Consider the following 23,813-nt stretch of genomic DNA (forward strand, 5'->3'; position numbering starts at 1 on the left):
TTTATGTAGTGTATAAATAGATGTCTATTGATTTATGTACTTTTATATTGTGTATTTATATGGATATCTGTGTAGCATTATTTGGCAATAACTTGCTACAAACTAAATAATAAGGTTGTTTTTTTTAAACTATTTCCTTCCCCTCTCAAACGATGTGTGGTGTTTGTTTTTTGCCTGATATTTATTTATTTTTAACATGTTCTTTCTTTTGTATGTTCAAATATTTACATATTTTATACATGGTCAAAATAAAATGAATATATATTTACATAAATGTTTTATACATGAATTCACTCATGAATTATTGTCAAGAACCATAACACAACGAGTCTCTAATAAACGTAATTTAGTGTTTTCTTGAAAAGTGCTTTAATAAATAATGGGGTTACAAATATTTATTAAGTATTAAAAGAGCAATTAAAAAAACTGGAGGGAAATATTACTTTTTACTTCATAATAAATGGTCAAATGGTTAAACATAAACAGTTAAACTTCACAACATTAATAGTAAAAACACAAATAAAAAGTGTTCATCAGGAATTAACTACCGGTAATAAAAAAAGAAAATTAACTATTACTCTAGGCAGAAAAAAATGATTTATTACATTATGCGTTAAGTTATTATTTTGTCCGTGTGTATTTCTACACTTACTTCCAATTGTTTGTGCGTTAAAAGGCTGTTGATGTTACGTGGCTAAAAAACATTTGCTTCTTCAGCAGGATATGTTGTAACTTGTCCCTGCAATAACAGACATGGAAAAACATATTTAAAATAATCTATAACAATGCGAGATATGACTCTATCATCGACCTTCATGAAAAGTAAATGAAGGTTGAAAAATGGTTCAAAGGTTTTTCTAGATTTTGTTTTTTTAAAAATTACTGTTTTTTTGGTCTGAAGATTTCAGGATATGTGTAACGTCGATGAGTGAGTCTCGACATCTAGAGCAACACAAGTTCACAACTGGAGAAACAAATATTATCTGATTGTTTTTCTTCATTTAGAGAACGAGTCATTCGAGTAAAAGGAGTTCATTCATGACAGAGAGGATGAAGTTCAACGGTTGCCCCCCGACCCCCGACCCCAGGTTTCCCGCCCCATTCAGGCGAGTCGACGACTCCCGTGACGGACACAGAGACTATTGTGACGGTAAATGTGAGTCTCCGGGAGGTCGGACCAGAAGGAGAGAATCCTCCCAGAAGAAACAGAATCTCAGGTGAGTCCGACCAAGGTTTCAGGTTCAGTTCTGCCCCTCTCAGAGATGGGCCGACAAACCTCGCTTTCCACCAAAAGAAAGAGCAGGAGGAGGAACTCCATGTGTGGAGCTCTGAAGAAGCAGACGATGAGGGTCCAGGAAGAGGTCACCGACATCGGAGAGGACGACGTATGGACGGATGGTCAGTGTGGAGAGCAGCAGAACCAGTGGTGGGTCCAAATGAAGCTGAGGGAAATGTTTGAGATGAGAGAAGATCTGATGGTGGAGAAAGAGGAGGTGGAAAAGGAGCGAGAGAACCTCCAGAAGATGAAGAAGGACTTCCAACTGAAGGCAGAGAAACAAGAGGCAGAAAGACAGGCCTTTAAAATTGAGTTAAGAGGAGCCATTCATGAAGAAAAGACAGAGATGGACAGGATCAGGGAGAGCTTCATGCTGGAGAAGATCAACATGCAAAGAGAGAGAGAGAAGATTGAGAAGGAACAGAAGATCCAACAGATGACCGCCGATGCCTTGGACAAGGAGACCGACAGGATGAACGCAGAACGAGAGGACTTCAAGGAGGAGAGACAAGGGATGGGGATGATGAGGAAAGCCTACATGAGGGAGAAGATGGAGATCCAGAGGACCAGGAGGGAGTTCTACCTGGAGAAAGAGCACATGGAGGAGGTCCGCAGCACCTTCAGGTTCGAATACCGCGAGAAGTTCCGAAGGCTCCGGAGCTTCAGAGATGAGAAGGAGAACCTGGTGGAGGGACGGAAGGTGATGGAGAAGGAGCACGAAGAGATGGAGGAGCTGAGGAGATGTTTCGTTGAAGAGAAGCTGAACATTGAGAGGATGAGGCAGAAGATGCGGCAGGAGAACGAAAAAGTACAGAAGGAGCTGAAGAGCCGACATCCTGAAGAGTGATGTTACCATGGCGACCCTCGCCCGACCGCAATTACATTCTGTTGTTAGCATTCGTGAACTTCTGTGAACTTCTTTAAATGAAACGACATCTATGTTTATCAATCATTTTCACATTCCATGTAAATTATTCTCTTTTTGAAATCTCTTGTCTTAATGCACGTTAAATAAAAATGAAGGATTTCTCAATTGATTTCTTAATGTGCTTTTTACATTGACAATTTAAAATCCTTCTCTTAAGCCTTCTGTCTGAAGGTCGACAGCATGATCCAGCCAAGTGGTCATGGGAAAACCAGGCTTCACAGAAAATGTGGCTGAAACCACTCTGAAAAAAAAACAAATGAACAAATGGGTTAAAAAGTTAAAAGCTTTGTTTGGTATGGATGACAAACATCAAACACACAATTCACCAACTTAAAAAGATGAAAACACATCTAATATCAAAACATCTATTTTAAAAAACAGTTGAAGGTAAAAAAAAAAACTACAGGAGATGGAAAACATTAGTTGTGTTTACCGTAAATACTTTTGCCTTTCTGGAAACTTGTTTTGTAGTTTTATTAAAGTAAAAGTGACTTCATGCTTGTACTCAAATCTGTTTATTTTCTTCCATGTTTTTTTTTCTGGGGGTGAGAAATTCAAACTGATAAATTCCAGAAATGATATCAGTTCATTCTTAGTGTTAATGTATTGACCTTGGAAAATTTCTGTGAATCATCAAGTGTGTATCGAGTCTTTCCATATGTGTAAAATATCTCACTTTGACTCCATGTAAGTTCAGGAATCTGACTTAACACTTTTACTAAAACAATGAATAGAAATCACATCTGGTTCAAAGGTTTTACTGTGTACGGTGAGAAAGGAAAACAAAATAGAATCATCTCTGAGGCACAGATCAGTTTCACACCCTTTTCCTTTATTGAGTTTTATATTGTTCCCCCAGATACAACAATGTCCACTAAAAACAGACGAAGGGTTTTACAGCATTGGTTTTTCCCCTGGCATTTTAATTCTGCCATGAACCTAGTATTATCTACCGTTATTATTTTGTGCTATATTTGATGTTCTTGTACAGTGTGTTACTCTGTATAACAATTACCACACTGTGAGCAGAGTTTTCTTGTCCTGTGATACTGGAGTTTTCCACTGAGAAAAAGATTGACCCAACCGAGGTGAAAGGTTTTCTTCAGTGAGAGTACTACTGTATGTAAGTAATTTGTATTTACATAGCGCTTTATCAGACCAGGGTCACAAAGCGCTTAAACAATCAAAACAATACTCAATAAAATATGTACTTTAAAGGTAAAGATAATACTGAGAACAACAATGTGCTCTGTGCGTCTCTAGACTCCCTCTCTGACTGAAAGATTTACACTGAGATTTAATGAAACCGTGTTCTCCAGGGTGAAATATGATGCGTTTCTGTAAAACATACTCAGAGCAAAATATTTACAACACTAAGAACACATTAAGGGATTTTCTTCTGCATGATTTCTAACGTGTTTTTCTAGCGACAGTGCATGTGCAAAACAATTACCACACTGCTTGCAGATGAAAGGTTTTTCCCCAGTGTGAGTTCTCATGTGTACCTTTAGACTTCCTAGTTGATTAAATGCTCTACCACACAGAGAGCAGGTATAAGGTTTTTCTCCAGTGTGAATTCTCATGTGGTTCTTCAGGGCCGATGCATGTGCACAACAATAACCACACTGAGAGCATATGAAAGGTTTTTCCCCTGTGTGAGTTCTCATATGTGCCTTTAGACTGCCTATTTGATTAAATGCTTTACCACAAAGAGAACAGGTAAACGGTTTTTCTCCAGTGTGAATTCTCATGTGGGTTTTCAGGCCTGATCCATGTGCACAACAATACCCACACTGAGAGCAGATGAACGGTTTTTCTCCAGTGTGAATTTTCATGTGGTTCTTCAGACCCGATGCATGTGCACAACAATAACTACACTGAGAGCAGGTGAAAGGTTTTTCTCCAGTGTGAATAGTCATGTGGTTTTTGAGGACCCATGCATGTGCACAACAATAACTACACTGAGAGCAGGCAAAGGGTTTTTCTCCAGTGTGAGTTCTCATGTGTGACTTCAGACCTTCAACCTTAGCAAATGATTTACCACATTGTGAGCAGAGGAAAGATTTTTCTCCAGTGTGAATTCTCATGTGTTCCTTCAGTCTCCTATTTGTAGTAAAGGTTTTACAACACTCAGAGCAGTCAAAAGGTTTCACTACAGAATGAATTATTGTGTGTGTCTTCAGATTTGCACTCTCAGTAAAAGACTTACCACACTGAGAGCAGGTAAATGGTTTTTCTCCTGTATGAGTTCTCATGTGACCCTTCAGTCTCACACGCTTAGTAAAACCTTTACCACACTCGGAGCATTCAAAAGGTTTTTCTCCAGTGTGAGTTCTCATGTGAATCTTCAGACTCTCTCTCTTAGTAAACGACTTTCCACATTGGGTACAGGTGAAAGGTTTTTCTCCAGTGTGAATTTTCATGTGCACTGTCAGATTCTGCCTCTTTAGAAAACATTTTCCACAATGAGAACAACTAAAAGGTCCTAGAGAGCAGACTTTTGTGTGTTTAGTCAGTCCAGGTTTTGAAAAACATTTCTTCCCACATCGAGAGCAGATCAGTGATTTGTGATCATCATCTTTCTTCTCACTGACATGAACTTTTGGATTCTCCACAGAGTTTGAACCTGACTGAGTGTTACTGGTTTCTCTCCAGTCTTCACTGTCATCGGTGTCAGATTCAGAACACAGCCCCCCCTTGTGGTCAGGATGGAGAGGTGTATGCAAGTAGCTGGCTGGTTCTGGTCCTCCACAGTTGTCTCCATCATCTTCTGCCTTCATTTGTGGAGTCAGGTTGTTGGTGTCGTCATCATATTCATTCTTCACATCAACAGGAGTGTGGAAGAACTGGGAGTTTTTTTCTTCTTCTATATTTTCCACTTCTTCTTTAATGAGTTCATGCTCTTGTTCCTCCTTAATCAGACTGAAGCTGCACTTCTGTTCCTCAACTTCTTCTTTGATCACCAGCAGCTGCTGAACATCTGCAGCGACACAAACACACCTGAGTCGCTGACCAATCAAATACTGAAGAACTCTTGTTGCTGTTGTATCAGTGGACCGGTTATACATTAGAACTACAAGCTTTGAATTTAAACTTTTTAGGGGCAAGGCAAGTGTTGCCTAAAACTAGCACTCGACCAATCAGATTGACCGATTTTGTCCGACTAGGACCGACTAGGACGCCGACTCCCGACTGGGGGAGACACACCAAAGGGACTCTGGGCGGTGTGTCAAAGCCTTAAAGAAGAGCATAAACTTCAGGACACCAAAGCAAATGTTTGTGTATATAAAATGTTGCTTCTCAGACCAGGATCACAAAGCATTTATACAATCAATGCAATACTCTGTTAAAATAAATGCTTCAAAAAGTCAAGACAACAGAGAGATAAACACGACAACCAGATCATTTAGGAAAAAGCTCAAATAAAAAGGTCTTAACATTTGGAAACACTTTGAAATATGGAGTTAATATAGATCCTTAAAAAACCTGCAAAGCCCAGATATCGGTATCAGGAGCATTAAAGTTGAATCCGTGAATCCCTTATTATTACATTACATGACATATTTATAATATAATCCAAAGTCTAATTTATACTTCTCTGGACTGATCAAGGCTCTTTAGGAGGAGGATATAAGTTCTGAAGACCAATGGGACAGAATTATGAAGCATGTTGGCAGAAAGTGGTAGTAGACAGGAAGTGCTCGCAATGTTTACCCAGAGTACTTCCTGTTTGTGTTAGCCTGTTAGCATCTGCTACAAACTTAAAATATAGATTTATTTCAGTTTTTCCCGAACAATCCTTCTCATGTGGAGCTTCAATTGGAGCTTCAACAATTTGGAAAAAAGGGAACAGATTACTCTGAAAATAATCCCAACGGAGAGGGAACTATCTTTAAATAAATGAAAGTTGAACCGCGTTTTTAAATCTCTTATGTGGAATCAAAAAAAAAGTGCTGTGTCTTATTGTCTAAACAATTGTTTTTTCTTGGTTAGTAACTAGATTTTATGTTGCCTTTGTTTCTTTCCTCACTAAATACTGCTAATGTGTCTCCTTTGTGTTGATGGATTAACACACCTGTGTTCACACTGCGTCATATTGATGACGTACTCAAGTATGAACAATGTCATTATTCCACCTTGAATAGAAATATAAGTGTGTACCTGGATTTATGGTCTCCATCTCCAGCAGGATTGTCCTCCGTTTGGAGCTGCTTCGGTGTGTTCTGGTGGAAGAAAATGGAGGAGAGTGAAGATCCTTTGTTTACCACTGAGTCACGTGGTTTTCTTCTTCTGACGTCGTTGTTAGTCTTGAGTTTACTCTGTCGACATCTAGCGGATGCAATATGTACTTCAACACAGTCAAGAATATTTATACTGTTGAGAAACAGAAACGATTAAAATTAGAAATCCATTAAAGATTAGTTTGAAAATATCGTAGATCGGAAAACAAAATAGATGATTTACGTTTTGTAAGAGGTATTGAAGTATGAATCAAAGACTTGACTCCTTCAAGAAACATCTGAAGACACTTTTATTTGAGCTTTTCCCTGATTTTCGGAGACTCTTGTGTTTGTCTCGGTGTTATCTTGATCTTTTAAGTATGTATTTTATTGGATATTGTTTTTATTGTTTAAGGGTTTTTCTGATTCTGGTCAAGAAAAGTGATCTACAAATATTACTTACTTACTTACTTACTTAAACAAGCAGTAAATACTCTCATCGCTAGGATGATGGCATGAGGCCTTCAGATGCAGAGGTTGGATGAAAGACCACGAGTTGATGTTCAAGCATGTTGCTATGGTAACGGAAACCTTCAAGAAACATCTCAAAACATTTATATTCGTGCAGGCTTTTCCCCGATTCTCTGAGACTCCTGTGTTTGTCTCAGTGTTATCTTGATCTTTTAAGTATATATTTTATTGAGTATTGTTTTGGTTGTTTAAGCGGTTTGTGTCTGGAAAAGCGCTCTATAAATATAAATTACTTACATCGGACGTCACACATAATTGGAACTGGGTTGTTACAAGTTTGTGAAGTTGTTTTTTTAAACATTTATGAGAAAATAAATAAAACATCAAATATATACTAGTAATATAATGCTAGTGCTCTGTGAGTAAATTATATCTTTTCAATTTGAGTAAAAGGTTTCATCGTAAGTCCACTTTTTATCTGTTAAGGGCTTTGGAAAACAAAACATTGTTAAATCTATAATATGTAAAGTGAGAACTAACGTTAAATATAGATGTGTTTCAATTCTGGGAGTTAAATTATGGAATGGACTTAAATTACAGTGGTATGAAAAAGTTTGGGCACCCCTGTGCATTTTCATGATTTTCCTTGATAAATCATTGGTTGTTTGGGTAAAAAAAATCCAGTTAAATATATCTTATAGGAGACAAACATAGTGATATTTGAGAAGTGAAATTAAGTTTATATGATTTAGAGAAAGTGTGCAAGAATCATTTAAACAAAATTAGGCATGTGGATAAATGTAGGCACCCTTATATCTTATTGATTTTAAGGAAATAGAAAGCTATCTCAGAGATTTAAGCTCTCAGTTTCAACTGTGAGGAATATTGTGAGGAAATGGAAGACCACAGGCACAGTTCTAGTTAAGGCCCGGAGTGGCAGACCAAGGAAAATCTCAGATAAACAGAGGCGCAGGATGGTGAGAACAGTCACAGTCAACCCACAGACCAGCTCCAAAGACCTACAACATCAACTTGCTGCAGATGGTGTCACTGTGCATCGGTCAACTATTCAGGGCACTTTACACAAGGAGATGCTTTATGGAAGAGTAATGCGGAAAAAGCCTTTTCTCTGCACATGCCACAAACGGGGTCGCTTGAGGTATGCTCAAGCACATTTGGACAAGCCAGCTTCATTTTGGAATAAGGTGCTGTGGACTGATGAAACTAAAATAGAGTTATTTGGGCATAACCATGGGCGTTATGCATGGTGGAAAAAGAACACAGCATTCCAAGAAAAGAAGTTACTAGCTACAGTAAAATTTGGTGGTGGTTCCATCATACTGTGGGGCTGTGTGGCCAGTGCAGGGGAGTCTTGTTAAAGTTGCGGTGTGCATGGATTCCTCTCAATATCAGCAGATTCTGGAGAACAATGTCCAGGAATCAGTAACAAAGTTGAAGTTGTGCCGCGGCTGGATCTTTCAACAAGACAATTATCCTAAACACTGCTCAAAATCTACTAAGGCGTTCATGCAGAGGAACAAGTATAACGTTCTGGAATGACATCTCAGTCCCCAAGACCTGAATATTACTGAAAACCATCAAACCTGACTGAACTGGAGAGGATCTGTAAAGAAGAATGGTCCAAAATACCACCAGAATCCAGACCCTAATTGGAAGCTATAGGAAGCGTTTAGAGGCTGTTATTTCTGAAGAAGAAGGATGCACAAAATATTGAGTAAGTTTTCTTTTGTGATGCCTAAGTTTATGCAAATGCGTAATTTTGTTTAAATAATTCTTGCACACTTTCCGTAAATCATATAAACTTTATTTCACTTCTCAAATATAACTGTGTTTGTCTCCTATAAGATATATTTAACTGGATTTTTTTTATCCAAATAACCAATGATTTATAAAGGAAAATCATGAAAATGTACAGGGGTGCCCAAACTTTTTCATACCACTTTATGTAGAATGCTGGTGAGTTTCACAATGAAATTGGAAGGCAAAAATATTTAAGGATTACAATGACTGAAATGTGAAAATTGTTTTTGTTGGCTTTGTGTTTTTCTTATGCATTGTATAATTTGATGTTTTGGGTTATTTCATGGATTGGCATGCATAGGTTAGGATGCATAGGAAAGGCAAAAATATGCTTCTGCTTCAACCTACTCCTTTTTCGAGTTTGTTTAAAGTTTTGTGGTGAGAATATGTCATTTTAGTATTTTTGTATTGTAATCAAAATAAAACTATTTAATTCATTAAACGCTTTAGGATCGTGTAGTTTAATAAAACAATATGTTCACAGATATCTTTCACTGGCTTTATTCATCTTTTTAGCTTCGTTCTTAAAAAAAAGTTTTTATCTTGATTCTGTTAAAAAAACAAAGGACGTGTCCAGCCATGTTCTTATCTCTCGTTGTTTTTCTAAGACGTTGAGCTCGGCAAATTGACCACGTCGATCACATTATCTTTTCTTATTGTGTATTTTATCCTTTAAAAAACTAATTCATTGGGTTTCTTTTCGTCAGATTACAAAACTGAATTTGATCTGAAACTCAAAGATCAGACACAAGATTTAGTTCAAAGTCACATAATTTATTCTCTGTAGGATTTGTGTAGTTTGTTTAAATAATCCGTATAAGATTATCTTTCACTGGTAATATTTGTCTCTATTTGTAAACTTTTTATTCTGTTGTAGAAAGACAGGAGGACAAAAGTCACAAGTGTCAACTCATTCTTTTTTCCTTATACTTTATGAATTTATTTTAACAAAATGTTTCTTGTTTTTTTGACCAAAAAAAATAGTAAATATAGAAAAAATAGATTGGATTTATATTTTCTACAATGGTAATTTAACGCTCAGACAGCCTTAAAAAAGTCATTTAGTCTCCATTTGTCATATGATATCCATTTATTGCAGCAATTCAAACTGTTACATTCCAGAAATGATATCAGTCCATTCTTAGTGTTAATGTATTGACCTTGGAACATTTCTGTGAATCATCAAGTGTGTATCGAGTCTTTCCATATGTGTAAAATATCTCACTTTGACTCCATGTAAGTTCAGGAATCTGACTTAACACTTTTACTAAAACAATGAATAGAAATCATATCTGGTTCAAAGGTTTTACTGTGTACGGTGAGAAAGGAAAACATAACAGAATCATTTCTGAGGCACAGATCAGTTTAACACCTTTTTTCTTTATTGAGTTTTATATTGTTCCCCCAGGTTGCCAACAACAATGTCCAATGAAAACAGACAAAGGGTTTTACAGTATTGGTTTTTCCCCTGACATTTCAATTCTGCCATGAACCTAGTATTATCTACGCTATTATTTTGTGCTATATTTTATGTTCTTGTACAGCAGGAGACTAATGCTGTTCTGAAGAACTATATAAATAAAGCTGAGTTGAGCATTTTACTACACTGAGAGCAGCTGTAAAGTTTTTCTCTGTGTGAATATACTTCTCTGCATAACAATTACCACACAGTGAGCAGTTTTCTTGTCCTGTGATACTTGAGATTTCCACTGAGCAAAAGATTGACCCAACCGAGAGGTGAAAGGTTATTCTTCGGCGAGAGTTCTACTGTGCATCTCTAGACTCCCTCTCTAACCGAAAGATTTACACTGAGAGTAAATGAAACAGTTTTCTCCTGGGTGAAATATGAAGCGTTTTTATAGATCATACTCTGAGCAAAAATATTTACAACACTAAGAACACGCTAAGGGTTTCTCTCCTGCATGAATTTTCATGTGTTTTTTTAGCGACAGTGCATGTGCAAAACAATTACCACACTGCTTGCAGATGAAAGGTTTTTCCCCTGTGTGAGTTCTCATATGTGCCTTTAGACTGCCTATTTGATTAAATGCTTTACCACAAAGAGAGCAGGTATAAGGTTTTTCTCCAGTGTGAATTCTCATGTGGTTCTTCAGGCCTGATCCATGTGCACAACAATACCCACACTGAGAGCAGATGAACGGTTTTTCTCCAGTGTGAATTTTCATGTGGTTCTTCAGACCCGATGCATGTGCACAACAATAACTACACTGAGAGCAGGTGAAAGGTTTTTCTCCAGTGTGAGTTCTCATGTGTGACTTCAGACCTTCAACCTTAGCAAATGATTTACCACATTGTGAGCAGAGAAAGGATTTTTCTCCAGTGTGAATTCTCATGTGTTCCTTCAGTCTCCTATTTGTAGTAAAGGTTTTACAACACTCAGAGCAGTCAAAAGGTTTCACTACAGAATGAATTCTTGTGTGTGTCTTCAGATTTGCACTCTCAGTAAAAGACTTACCACACTGAGAGCAGGTAAAAGGTTTTTCTCCTGTATGAGTTCTCATGTGGCCCTTCAGTCTCACACGCTTAGTAAAACCTTTACCACACTCGGAGCATTCAAAAGGTTTTTCTCCAGTGTGAGTTCTCATGTGAATCTTCAGACTCTCTCTCTTAGTAAACGACTTTCCACATTGGGTACAGGTGAAAGGTTTTTCTCCAGTGTGAATTTTCATGTGCACTGTCAGATTCTGCCTCTTTAGAAAACATTTTCCACAATGAGAACAACTAAAAGGTCCTAGAGAACAGACTTTTGTGTGTTTACTCAGTCCAGGTTTTGAAAAACATTTCTTCCCACATCCAGAGCAGATCAGTGATTTGTGATCATCATCTTTCTTCTCACTGACATGAACTTTTGGATTCTCCGCAGAGTTTGAACCTGACTGAGTGTTACTGGTTTCTCTCCAGTCTTCACTGTCATCAGTGTCAGATTCAGAAGACAGCCCCCCCTTGTGGTCAGGATGGAGAGGTGTATGCAAGTAGCTGGCTGGTTCTGGTCCTCCACAGTTGTCTCCATCATCTTCTGCCTTCATTTGTGGAGTCAGGTTGTTGGTGTCGTCATCATATTCATTCTTCACATCAACAGGAGTGTGGAAGAACTGGGAGTTTTTTTCTTCTTCTATATTTTCCACTTCTTCTTTAATGAGTTCATGCTCTTGTTCCTCCTTAATCAGACTGAAGCTGCACTTCTGTTCCTCAACTTCTTCTTTGATCACCAGCAGCTGCTGAACATCTGCAGCGACACAAACACACCTGAGTCGCTGACCAATCAAATACTGAAGAACTCTTGTTGCTGTTGTATCAGTGGACCGGTTATACATTAGAACTACAAGCTTTGAATTTAAACTTTTTAGGGGCAAGGCAAGTGTTGCCTAAAACTAGCACTCGACCAATCAGATTGACCGATTTTGTCCGACTAGGACCGACTAGGACGCCGACTCCCGACTGGGGGAGACACACCAAAGGGACTCTGGGCGGTGTGTCAAAGCCTTAAAGAAGAGCATAAACTTCAGGACACCAAAGCAAATGTTTGTGTATATAAAATGTTGCTTCTCAGACCAGGATCACAAAGCATTTATACAATCAATGCAATACTCTGTTAAAATAAATGCTTCAAAAAGTCAAGACAACAGAGAGATAAACACGACAACCAGATCATTTAGGAAAAAGCTCAAATAAAAAGGTCTTAACATTTGGAAACACTTTGAAATATGGAGTTAATATAGATCCTTAAAAAACCTGCAAAGCCCAGATATCGGTATCAGGAGCATTAAAGTTGAATCCGTGAATCCCTTATTATTACAATACATGACATATTTATAATATAATCCAAAGTCTAATTTATACTTCTCTGGACTGATCAAGGCTCTTTAGGAGGAGGATATAAGTTCTGAAGACCAATGGGACAGAATTATGAAGCATGTTGGCAGAAAGTGGTAGTAGACAGGAAGTGCTCGCAATGTTTACCCAGAGTACTTCCTGTTTGTGTTAGCCTGTTAGCATCTGCTACAAACTTAAAATATAGATTTATTTCAGTTTTTCCCGAACAATCCTTCTCATGTGGAGCTTCAATTGGAGCTTCAACAATTTGGAAAAAAGGGAACAGATTACTCTGAAAATAATCCCACCGGAGAGGGAACTATCTTTAAATAAATGAAAGTTGAACCGCGTTTTTAAATCTCTTATGTGGAATCAAAAAAAAAAAGTGCTGTGTCTTATTGTCTAAACAATTGTTTTTTCTTGGTTAGTAACTAGATTTTATGTTGCCTTTGTTTCTTTTCTCACTAAATACTGCTAATAACCTCTCCTCTTCACCATCTACACTTCAGACTTCTGCTACAACTCAGAGCTGAGTCTCGTCCAGAAGTATGCTGACGACACTGCCATTGTTGGATGCATCAGGGACAACAGCGAAGACGAGTACAGGAGTCTGATACGTGACTTTGTGGACTGGAGTGAGAGGAACCACTTGCAGCTGAACACCTCAAAAACCAAGGAGCTGGTCTTGGATTTCGGGAGGTCCAGGACAAAGCCACGTCCAGTGTCCATCAGAGGCGACGAGGTGGAGATAGTGGACAACTATAAGTACCTCGGTGTGTGGATGGACAGTAAACTGGACTGGTCCTGCAACACAGACCATGTGTATAAGAAGGCTTAGAGTAGACTGTACTTTCTGAGGAGGCTTCGATCATTTAACATCTGCAAGAAGCTCCTCTGCATGTTCTACCAGTCTGTGGTGGCCAGTGTCCTGTTCTATGCTGTGGTGTGTTGGGGTGGAAATGTGTCCAAGAGGAGTGTCAACAGGTTGGACAGGTTGATCAGGAGGGCTGGTTCTGTGGTTGGAATGAAGCTGGACTCACTGGTGACAGTTGCTGAGAGGATGTCGTTGAACAAACTACTGTCCATCATGGATGATGACAGTCATCCTCTGAACACTGTCATCAGTGAGCAGAGAAGCAGAATGAGTGCACGAATGCTCCTACCAGGTGCAAAACAAATAGACTCAGGGACTCATTCATCCCTCGGGCTATTAAATTGTACAATTCTGAGTTCGGGGGCAGGAGTGGAGTGAAAGTATCTGGATGTTCTGTTCCATGTTAGTCTTTGTATCTTTGTCTTTGTTGTTTTTCTTTCCTTGACCTATGTTCTTTGTCTTTGTCTTTAGACTTAGATTGTGTCATCTTGTTCTTCCTCTTTATGTTCTTCTTATTTCATTTTTTATGTATTATTTTTTATTGTTTATGAAAAATTGCTGGCTATTGGTAAAAAACAATTTCCCAAAGGAGACCTCCTGAGGGATCAATAAAGTTTTACCTTACCTTACCTTACCTTACCTTAATGTGTCTCCTTTGTGTTGAAGAATTAACACACCTGTGTTCACACTGCGTCATATTAATGACGTACTCAAGTATGAACAATGTCATTATTCCACCTTGAATAGAAATATAAGTGTGTACCTGGATTTATGGTCTCCATCTCCAGCAGGATTCTCCTCCGTTTGGAGCTGCTTCGGTGTGTTCTGGTGGAAGAAAATGGAGGAGAGTGAAGATACTTTGTTTACCACTGAGTCACGTGGTTTTCTTCTTCTGACGTCGTTGTTAGTCTTGAGTTTACTCTGTCGACATCTAGCGGCTGAAATATGTACTTCAACACAGTCAAGAATATTTATACTGTTGAGAAACAGAAACGATTAAAATTAGAAATCCATTAAAGATTAGTTTGAAAATATCGGAAATCGGAAAACAAAATAGATGATTTACGTTTTGTAAGAGGTATTGAAGTATGAATCAAAGACTTGACTCCTTCAAAAAACATCTGAAGACACTTTTATTTGAGCTTTTCCCTGATTTTCGGAGACTCTTGTGTTTGTCTCGGTGTTATCTTGATCTTTTAAGTATGTATTTTATTAGATATTGTTTAAGGGTTTTTCTGATTCTGGTCAAGAAAAGTGATCTACAAATATTACTTACTTACTTACTTACTTAAACAAGCAGTAAATACTCTCATCGCTAGGATGATGGCATGAGGCCTTCAGATGCAGAGGTTGGATGAAAGACCACGAGTTGATGTTCAAGCATGTTGCTATGGTAACGGAAACCTTCAAGAAACATCTCAAAACATTTATATTCGTGCAGGCTTTTCCCCGATTCTCTGAGACTCCTGTGTTTGTCTCAGTGTTATCTTGATCTTTTAAGTATATATTTTATTGAGTATTGTTTTGGTTGTTTAAGCGGTTTGTGTCTGGAAAAGCGCTCTATAAATATAAATTACTTACATCGGACGTCACACATAATTGGAACTGGGTTGTTACAAGTTTGTGAAGTTGTTTTTTTAAACATTTATGAGAAAATAAATAAAACATCAAATATATACTAGTAATATAATGCTAGTGCTCTGTGAGTAAATTATATCTTTTCAATTTGAGTAAAAGGTTTCATCGTAAGTCCACTTTTTATCTGTTAAGGGCTTTGGAAAACAAAACATTGTTAAATCTATAATATGTAAAGTGAGAACTAACGTTAAATATAGATGTGTTTCAATTCTGGGAGTTAAATTATGGAATGGACTTAAATTACAGTGGTATGAAAAAGTTTGGGCACCCCTGTACATTTTCATGATTTTCCTTGATAAATCATTGGTTGTTTGGGTAAAAGAAATCCAGTTAAATATATCTTATAGGAGACAAACATAGTGATATTTGAGAAGTGAAATTAAGTTTATATGATTTAGAGAAAGTGTGCAAGAATCATTTAAACAAAATTAGGCATGTGGATAAATGTAGGCACCCTTATATCTTATTGATTTTAAGGAAATAGAAAGCTATCTCAGAGATTTAAGCTCTCAGTTTCAACTGTGAGGAATATTGTGAGGAAATGGAAGACCACAGGCACAGTTCTAGTTAAGGCCCGGAGTGGCAGACCAAGGAAAATCTCAGATAAACAGAGGCGCAGGATGGTGAGAACAGTCACAGTCAACCCACAGACCAGCTCCAAAGACCTGCAACATCAACTTGCTGCAGATGGTGTCACTGTGCATCGGTCAACTATTCAGGGCACTTTACACAAGGAGATGCTTTATGGAAGAGTAATGCGGAAAAAGCCTTTTCTCTGCACACGCCACAAACGGGGTCGCTTGAGGTATGCTCAAGCACATTTGGACAAGCCAGCTTCATTTTGGAATGAGGTGCTGTGGACTGATGAAACTAAAATAGAGTTATTTGGGCATAACCATGGGCGTTATGCATGGTGGAAAAAGAACACAGCATTCCAAGAAAAGAAGTTACTAGCTACAGTAAAATTTGGTGGTGGTTCCATCATGCTGTGGGGATGTGTGGCCAGTGCAGGGGAGTCTTGTTAAAGTTGCGGTGTGCATGGATTCTGGAGAACAATGTCCAGGAATCAGTAACAAAGTTGAAGTTGTGCCGCGGCTGGATCTTTCAACAAGACAATTATCCTAAACACTGCTCAAAATCTACTAAGGCGTTCATGCAGAGGAACAAGTATAACGTTCTGGAATGACATCTCAGTCCCCAAGACCTGAATATTATTGAAAACCATCAAACCTGACTGAACTGGAGAGGATCTGTAAAGAAGAATGGTCCAAAATACCACCAGAATCCAGACCCTAATTGGAAGCTATAGGAAGCGTTTAGAGGCTGTTATTTCTGAAGAAGAAGGATGCACAAAATATTGAGTAAGTTTTCTTTTGTGATGCCTAAGTTTATGCAAATGCGTAATTTTGTTTAAATAATTCTTGCACACTTTCCGTAAATCATATAAACTTTATTTCACTTCTCAAATATAACTGTGTTTGTCTCCTATAAGATATATTTAACTGGATTTTTTTTATCCAAATAACCAATGATTTATAAAGGAAAATCATGAAAATGTACAGGGGTGCCCAAACTTTTTCATACCACTTTATGTAGAATGCTGGTGAGTTTCACAAAGAAATTGGAAGGCAAAAATATTTAAGGATTACAATGACTGAAATGTGAAAATTGTTTTTGTTGGCTTTGTGTTTTTCTTATGCATTGTATAATTTGATGTTTTGGGTTATTTCATGGATTGGCATGCATAGGTTAGGATGCATAGGAAAGGCAAAAATATGCTTCTGCTTCAACCTACTCCTTTTTCGAGTTTGTTTAAAGTTTTGTGGTGAGAATATGTCATTTTAGTATTTTTGTATTGTAATCAAAATAAAACTATTTAATTCATTAAACGCTTTAGGATCGTGTAGTTTAATAAAACAATATGTTCACAGATATCTTTCACTGGCTTTATTCATCTTTTTAGCTTCGTTCTTAAAAAAAAGTTTTTATCTTGATTCTGTTAAAATAACAAAGGACGTGTCCAGCCATGTTCTTATCTCTCGTTGTTTTTCTAAGACGTTGAGCTCGGCAAATTGACCACGTCGATCACATTATCTTTTCTTATTGTGTATTTTATCCTTTAAAAAACTAATTCATTGGGTTTCTTTTCGTCAGATTACAAAACTGAATTTGATCTGAAACTCAAAGATCAGACACAAGATTTAGTTCAAAGTCACATAATTTATTCTCTGTAGGATTTGTGTAGTTTGTTTAAATAATCCGTATAAGATTATCTTTCACTGGTAATATTTGTCTCTATTTGTAAACCTTTTATTCTGTTGTAGAAAGACAGGAGGACAAAAGTCACATGTGTCCACTCATTCTTTTTTCCTTATACTTTATGAATTCATTTTAACAAAATGTTTTTTGTTTTTTTGACCAAAAAAAATAGTAAATATAGAAAAAATAGATTGGATTTATATTTTCTACAATGGTAATTTAACGCTCAGACAGGCTTAAAAAAGTCATTTAGTCTCCATTTGTCATATGATATCCATTTATTGAGCAATTCAAACTGTTACATTCCAGAAATGATATCAGTCCATTCTTAGTGTTAATGTATTGACCTTGGAACATTTCTGTGAATCATCAAGTGTGTATCGAGTCTTTCCATATGTGTAAAATATCTCACTTTGACTCCATGTAAGTTCAGGAATCTGACTTAACACTTTTACTAAAACAATGAATAGAAATCATATCTGGTTCAAAGGTTTTACTGTGTACGGTGAGAAAGGAAAACATAACAGAATCATTTCTGAGGCACAGATCAGTTTAACACCTTTTTTCTTTATTGAGTTTTATATCGTTCCCCCAGGTTGCCAACAACAATGTCCAATGAAAACAGACAAAGGGTTTTACAGTATTGGTTTTTCCCCTGACATTTCAATTCTGCCATGAACCTAGTATTATCTACGCTATTATTTTGTGCTATATTTTATGTTCTTGTACAGCAGGAGACTAATGCTGTTCTGAAGAACTATATAAATAAAGCTGAGTTGAGCATTTTACTACACTGAGAGCAGCTGTAAAGTTTTTCTCTGTGTGAATATACTTCTCTGCATAACAATTACCACACAGTGAGCAGTTTTCTTGTCCTGTGATACTTGAGATTTCCACTGAGCAAAAGATTGACCCAACCGAGAGGTGAAAGGTTATTCTTCGGCGAGAGTTCTACTGTGCATCTCTAGACTCCCTCTCTATCCGAAAGATTTACACTGAGAGTAAATGAAACAGTTTTCTCCTGGGTGAAATATGAAGCGTTTTTATAGATCATACTCTGAGCAAAAATATTTACAACACTAAGAACACGCTAAGGGTTTCTATCCTGCATGAATTTTCATGTGTTTTTTTAGCGACAGTGCATGTGCAAAACAATTACCACACTGCTTGCAGATGAAAGGTTTTTCCCCAGTGTGAGTTCTCATATGTGCCTTTAGACTGCCTATTCGATTAAATGCTTTACCACACAGAGAGCAGGTATAAGGTTTTTCTCCAGTGTGAATTCTCATGTGGTTCTTCAGGGCCGATGCATGTGCACAACAATACCCACACTGAGAGCAGAGGAAAGGTTTTTCTCCAGTGTGAATTTTCATGTGGTTCTTCAGACCCGATGCATGTGCACAACAATAACTACACTGAGAGCAGGTGAAAGGTTTTTCTCCAGTGTGAGTTCTCATGTGTGACTTCAGACCTTCAACCTTAGCAAATGATTTACCACATTGTGAGCAGAGGAAAGATTTTTCTCCAGTGTGAATTCTCATGTGTTCCTTCAGTCTCCTATTTGTAGTAAAGGTTTTACAACACTCAGAGCAGTCAAAAGGTTTCACTACAGAATGAATTCTTGTGTGTGTCTTCAGATTTGCACTCTCAGTAAAAGACTTACCACACTGAGAGCAGGTAAAAGGTTTTTCTCCTGTATGAGTTCTCATGTGGCCCTTCAGTCTCACACGCTTAGTAAAACCTTTACCACACTCGGAGCATTCAAAAGGTTTTTCTCCAGTGTGAGTTCTCATGTGAATCTTCAGACTCTCTCTCTTAGTAAACGACTTTCCACATTGGGTACAGGTGAAAGGTTTTTCTCCAGTGTGAATTTTCATGTGCACTGTCAGATTCTGCCTCTTTAGAAAACATTTTCCACAATGAGAACAACTAAAAGGTCCTAGAGAACAGACTTTTGTGTGTTTACTCAGTCCAGGTTTTGAAAAACATTTCTTCCCACATCCAGAGCAGATCAGTGATTTGTGATCTTCATCTTTCTTCTCACTGACATGAACTTTTGGATTCTCCACAGAGTTTGAACCTGACTGAGTGTTACTGGTTTCTCTCCAGTCTTCACTGTCATCAGTGTCAGATTCAGAAGACAGCCCCCCCTTGTGGTCAGGATGGAGAGGTGTATGCAAGTAGCTGGCTGGTTCTGGTCCTCCACAGTTGTCTCCATCATCTTCTGCCTTCATTTGTGGAGTCAGGTTGTTGGTGTCGTCATCATATTCATTCTTCACATCAACAGGAGTGTGGAAGAACTGGGAGTTTTTTTCTTCTTCTATATTTTCCACTTCTTCTTTAATGAGTTCATGCTCTTGTTCCTCCTTAATCAGACTGAAGCTGCACTTCTGTTCCTCAACTTCTTCTTTGATCACCAGCAGCTGCTGAACATCTGCAGCGACACAAACACACCTGAGTCGCTGACCAATCAAATACTGAAGAACTCTTGTTGCTGTTGTATCAGTGGACCGGTTATACATTAGAACTACAAGCTTTGAATTTAAACTTTTTAGGGGCAAGGCAAGTGTTGCCTAAAACTAGCACTCGACCAATCAGATTGACCGATTTTGTCCGACTAGGACCGACTAGGACGCCGACTCCCGACTGGGGGAGACACACCAAAGGGACTCTGGGCGGTGTGTCAAAGCCTTAAAGAAGAGCATAAACTTCAGGACACCAAAGCAAATGTTTGTGTATATAAAATGTTGCTTCTCAGACCAGGATCACAAAGCATTTATACAATCAATGCAATACTCTGTTAAAATAAATGCTTCAAAAAGTCAAGACAACAGAGAGATAAACACGACAACCAGATCATTTAGGAAAAAGCTCAAATAAAAAGGTCTTAACATTTGGAAACACTTTGAAATATGGAGTTAATATAGATCCTTAAAAAACCTGCAAAGCCCAGATATCGGTATCAGGAGCATTAAAGTTGAATCCGTGAATCCCTTATTATTACATTACATGACATATTTATAATATAATCCAAAGTCTAATTTATACTTCTCTGGACTGATCAAGGCTCTTTAGGAGGAGGATATAAGTTCTGAAGACCAATGGGACAGAATTATGAAGCATGTTGGCAGAAAGTGGTAGTAGACAGGAAGTGCTCGCAATGTTTACCCAGAGTACTTCCTGTTTGTGTTAGCCTGTTAGCATCTGCTACAAACTTAAAATATAGATTTATTTCAGTTTTTCCCGAACAATCCTTCTCATGTGGAGCTTCAATTGGAGCTTCAACAATTTGGAAAAAAGGGAACAGATTACTCTGAAAATAATCCCAACGGAGAGGGAACTATCTTTAAATAAATGAAAGTTGAACCGCGTTTTTAAATCTCTTATGTGGAATCCAAAAAAAAAGTGCTGTGTCTTATTGTCTAAACAATTGTTTTTTCTTGGTTAGTAACTAGATTTTATGTTGCCTTTGTTTCTTTTCTCACTAAATACTGCTAATGTGTCTCCTTTGTGTTGATGGATTAACACACCTGTGTTCACACTGCGTCATATTAATGACGTACTCAAGTATGAACAATGTCATTATTCCACCTTGAATAGAAATATAAGTGTGTACCTGGATTTATGGTCTCCATCTCCAGCAGGATTCTCCTCCGTTTGGAGCTGCTTCGGTGTGTTCTGGTGGAAGAAAATGGAGGAGAGTGAAGATCCTTTGTTTACCACTGAGTCACGTGGTTTTCTTCTTCTGACGTCGTTGTTAGTCTTGAGTTTACTCTGTCGACATCTAGCGGATGCAATATGTACTTCAACACAGTCAAGAATATTTATACTGTTGAGAAACAGAAACGATTAAAATTAGAAATCCATTAAAGATTAGTTTGAAAATATCGTAAATCGGAAAACAAAATAGATGATTTACGTTTTGTAAGAGGTATTGAAGTATGAATCAAAGACTTGACTCCTTCAAGAAACATCTGAAGACACTTTTATTTGAGCTTTTCCCTGATTTTCGGAGACTCTTGTGTTTGTCTCGGTGTTATCTTGATCTTTTAAGTATGTATTTTATTGGATATTGTTTTTATTGTTTAAGGGTTTTTCTGATTCTGGTCTAGAAAAGTGATCTACAAATATTACTTACTTACTTACTTACTTAAACAAGCAGTAAATACTCTCATCGCTAGGATGATGGCATGAGGCCTTCAGATGCAGAGGTTGGATGAAAGACTACGAGTTGATGTTCAAGCATGTTGCTATGGTAACGGAAACCTTCAAGAAACATCTCAAAACATTTATATTCGTGCAGGCTTTTCCCCGATTCTCTGAGACTCCTGTGTTTGTCTCAGTGTTATCTTGATCTTTTAAGTATATATTTTATTGAGTATTGTTTTGGTTGTTTAAGCGGTTTGTGTCTGGAAAAGCGCTCTATAAATATAAATTACTTACATCGGACGTCACACATAATTGGAACTGGGTTGTTACAAGTTTGTGAAGTTTTGTTTTTTTAAAATTTATGAGAAAATAAATAAAACATCAAATATATACTAGTAATATAATGCTAGTGCTCTGTGAGTAAATTATATCTTTTCAATTTGAGTAAAAGGTTTCATCGTAAGTCCACTTTTTATCTGTTAAGGGCTTTGGAAAACAAAACATTGTTAAATCTATAATATGTAAAGTGAGAACTAACGTTAAATATAGATGTGTTTCAATTCTGGGAGTTAAATTATGGAATGGACTTAAATTACTGTGGTATGAAAAAGTTTGGTCACCCCTGTACATTTTCATGATTTTCCTTGATAAATCATTGGTTGTCTGGGTAAAAAAAATCCAGTTAAATATATCTTATAGGCGACAAACACAGTGATATTTGAGAAGTGAAATTAAGTTTATATGATTTAGAGAAAATGTGCAAGAATCATTTAAACAAAATTAGGCATGTGGATAAATTTAGGCACCCTTATATCTTATTGATTTTAAGGAAATAGAAAGCTATCTCAGAGATTTAAGCTCTCAGTTTCAACTGTGAGGAATATTGTGAGGAAATGGAAGACCACAGGCACAGTTCTAGTTAAGGCCCGGAGTGGCAGACCAAGGAAAATCTCAGATAAACAGAGGCGCAGGATGGTGAGAATAGTCACAGTCAACCCACAGACCAGCTCCAAAGACCTGCAACATCAACTTGCTGCAGATGGTGTCACTGTGCATCGGTCAACTATTCAGGGCACTTTACACAAGGAGATGCTTTATGGAAGAGTAATGCGGAAAAAGCCTTTTCTCTGCACATGCCACAAACGGGGTCGCTTAAGGTATGCTCAAGCACATTTGGACAAGCCAGCTTCATTTTGGAATAAGGTGCTGTGGACTGATGAAACTAAAATAGAGTTATTTGGGCATAACCATGGGCGTTATGCATGGTGGAAAAAGAACACAGCATTCCAAGAAAAGAAGTTACTAGCTACAGTAAAATTAGGTGGTGGTTCCATCATGCTGTGGGGCTGTGTGGCCAGTGCAGGGGAGTCTTGTTAAAGTTGCGGTGTGCATGGATTCCTCTCAATATCAGCAGATTCTGGAGAACAATGTCCAGGAATCAGTAACAAAGTTGAAGTTGTGCCGCGGCTGGATCTTTCAACAAGACAATTATCCTAAACACTGCTCAAAATCTACTAAGGCGTTCATGCAGAGGAACAAGTATAACGTTCTGGAATGACATCTCAGTCCCCAAGACCTGAATATTACTGAAAACCATCAAACCTGACTGAACTGGAGAGGATCTGTAAAGAAGAATGGTCCAAAATACCACCAGAATCCAGACCCTAATTGGAAGCTATAGGAAGCGTTTAGAGGCTGTTATTTCTGAAGAAGAAGGATGCACAAAATATTGAGTAAGTTTTCTTTTGTGATGCCTAAGTTTATGCAAATGCATAATTTTGTTTAAATAATTCTTGCACACTTTCCGTAAATCATATAAACTTTATTTCACTTCTCAAATATAACTGTGTTTGTCTCCTATAAGATATATTTAACTGGATTTTTTTTTATCCAAATAACCAATGATTTATAAAGGAAAATCATGAAAATGTACAGGGGTGCCCAAACTTTTTCATACCACTTTATGTAGAATGCTGGTGAGTTTCACAAAGAAATTGGAAGGCAAAAATATTTAAGGATTACAATGACTGAAATGTGAAAATTGTTTTTGTTGGCTTTGTGTTTTTCTTATGCATTGTATAATTTGATGTTTTGGGTTATTTCATGGATTGGCATGCATAGGTTAGGATGCATAGGAAAGGCAAAAATATGCTTCTGCTTCAACCTACTCCTTTTTCGAGTTTGTTTAAAGTTTTGTGGCGAGAATATGTAATTTTAGTATTTTTGTATTGTAATCAAAATAAAACAAATTAATTCATTAAACGCTTTAGGATCGTGTAGTTTAATAAAACAATATGTTCACGGATATCTTTCACTGGCTTTATTCATCTTTTTAGCTTTGTT

General features: G+C 37.4%; 2 protein-coding genes and 1 pseudogene across 3 annotated transcripts; all 3 read right to left on the minus strand.

Moving 5' to 3' along the window:
- Positions 1-3,475: 3,475 nt before the first annotated feature.
- Positions 3,476-6,444, minus strand: LOC148081168 (uncharacterized). Its single transcript, XM_087788589.1, has 2 exons — positions 6,366-6,444; positions 3,476-5,184 (listed from the first exon to the last, which is right to left on the minus strand). The coding sequence occupies exons 1-2, from the start codon at positions 6,382-6,384 to the stop codon at positions 3,578-3,580; spliced, it is 1,626 nt and encodes a 541-aa protein (XP_087644715.1). The 5' UTR covers positions 6,385-6,444; the 3' UTR covers positions 3,476-3,577.
- A 4,128-nt stretch (positions 6,445-10,572) lies between these two features.
- On the minus strand, positions 10,573-14,267 carry LOC148081169 (uncharacterized; annotated as a pseudogene). The gene is made up of 2 exons (XR_015710851.1): positions 14,188-14,267; positions 10,573-11,963 (listed from the first exon to the last, which is right to left on the minus strand). The product of XR_015710851.1 is annotated as an uncharacterized LOC148081169 (transcript).
- Positions 14,268-17,868: 3,601 nt separating this feature from the next.
- LOC148081170 (uncharacterized) lies at positions 17,869-21,017 on the minus strand. Its single transcript, XM_087788595.1, has 2 exons — positions 20,938-21,017; positions 17,869-19,755 (listed from the first exon to the last, which is right to left on the minus strand). The coding sequence occupies exons 1-2, from the start codon at positions 20,954-20,956 to the stop codon at positions 18,422-18,424; spliced, it is 1,353 nt and encodes a 450-aa protein (XP_087644721.1). The 5' UTR covers positions 20,957-21,017; the 3' UTR covers positions 17,869-18,421.
- Positions 21,018-23,813: the final 2,796 nt, after the last annotated feature.

The sequence above is a fragment of the Callionymus lyra genome, chromosome 4 (assembly GCF_982586985.1).
Source record: "Callionymus lyra chromosome 4, fCalLyr1.hap1.1, whole genome shotgun sequence".
Lineage (NCBI taxonomy): Eukaryota > Metazoa > Chordata > Actinopteri > Syngnathiformes > Callionymidae > Callionymus > Callionymus lyra.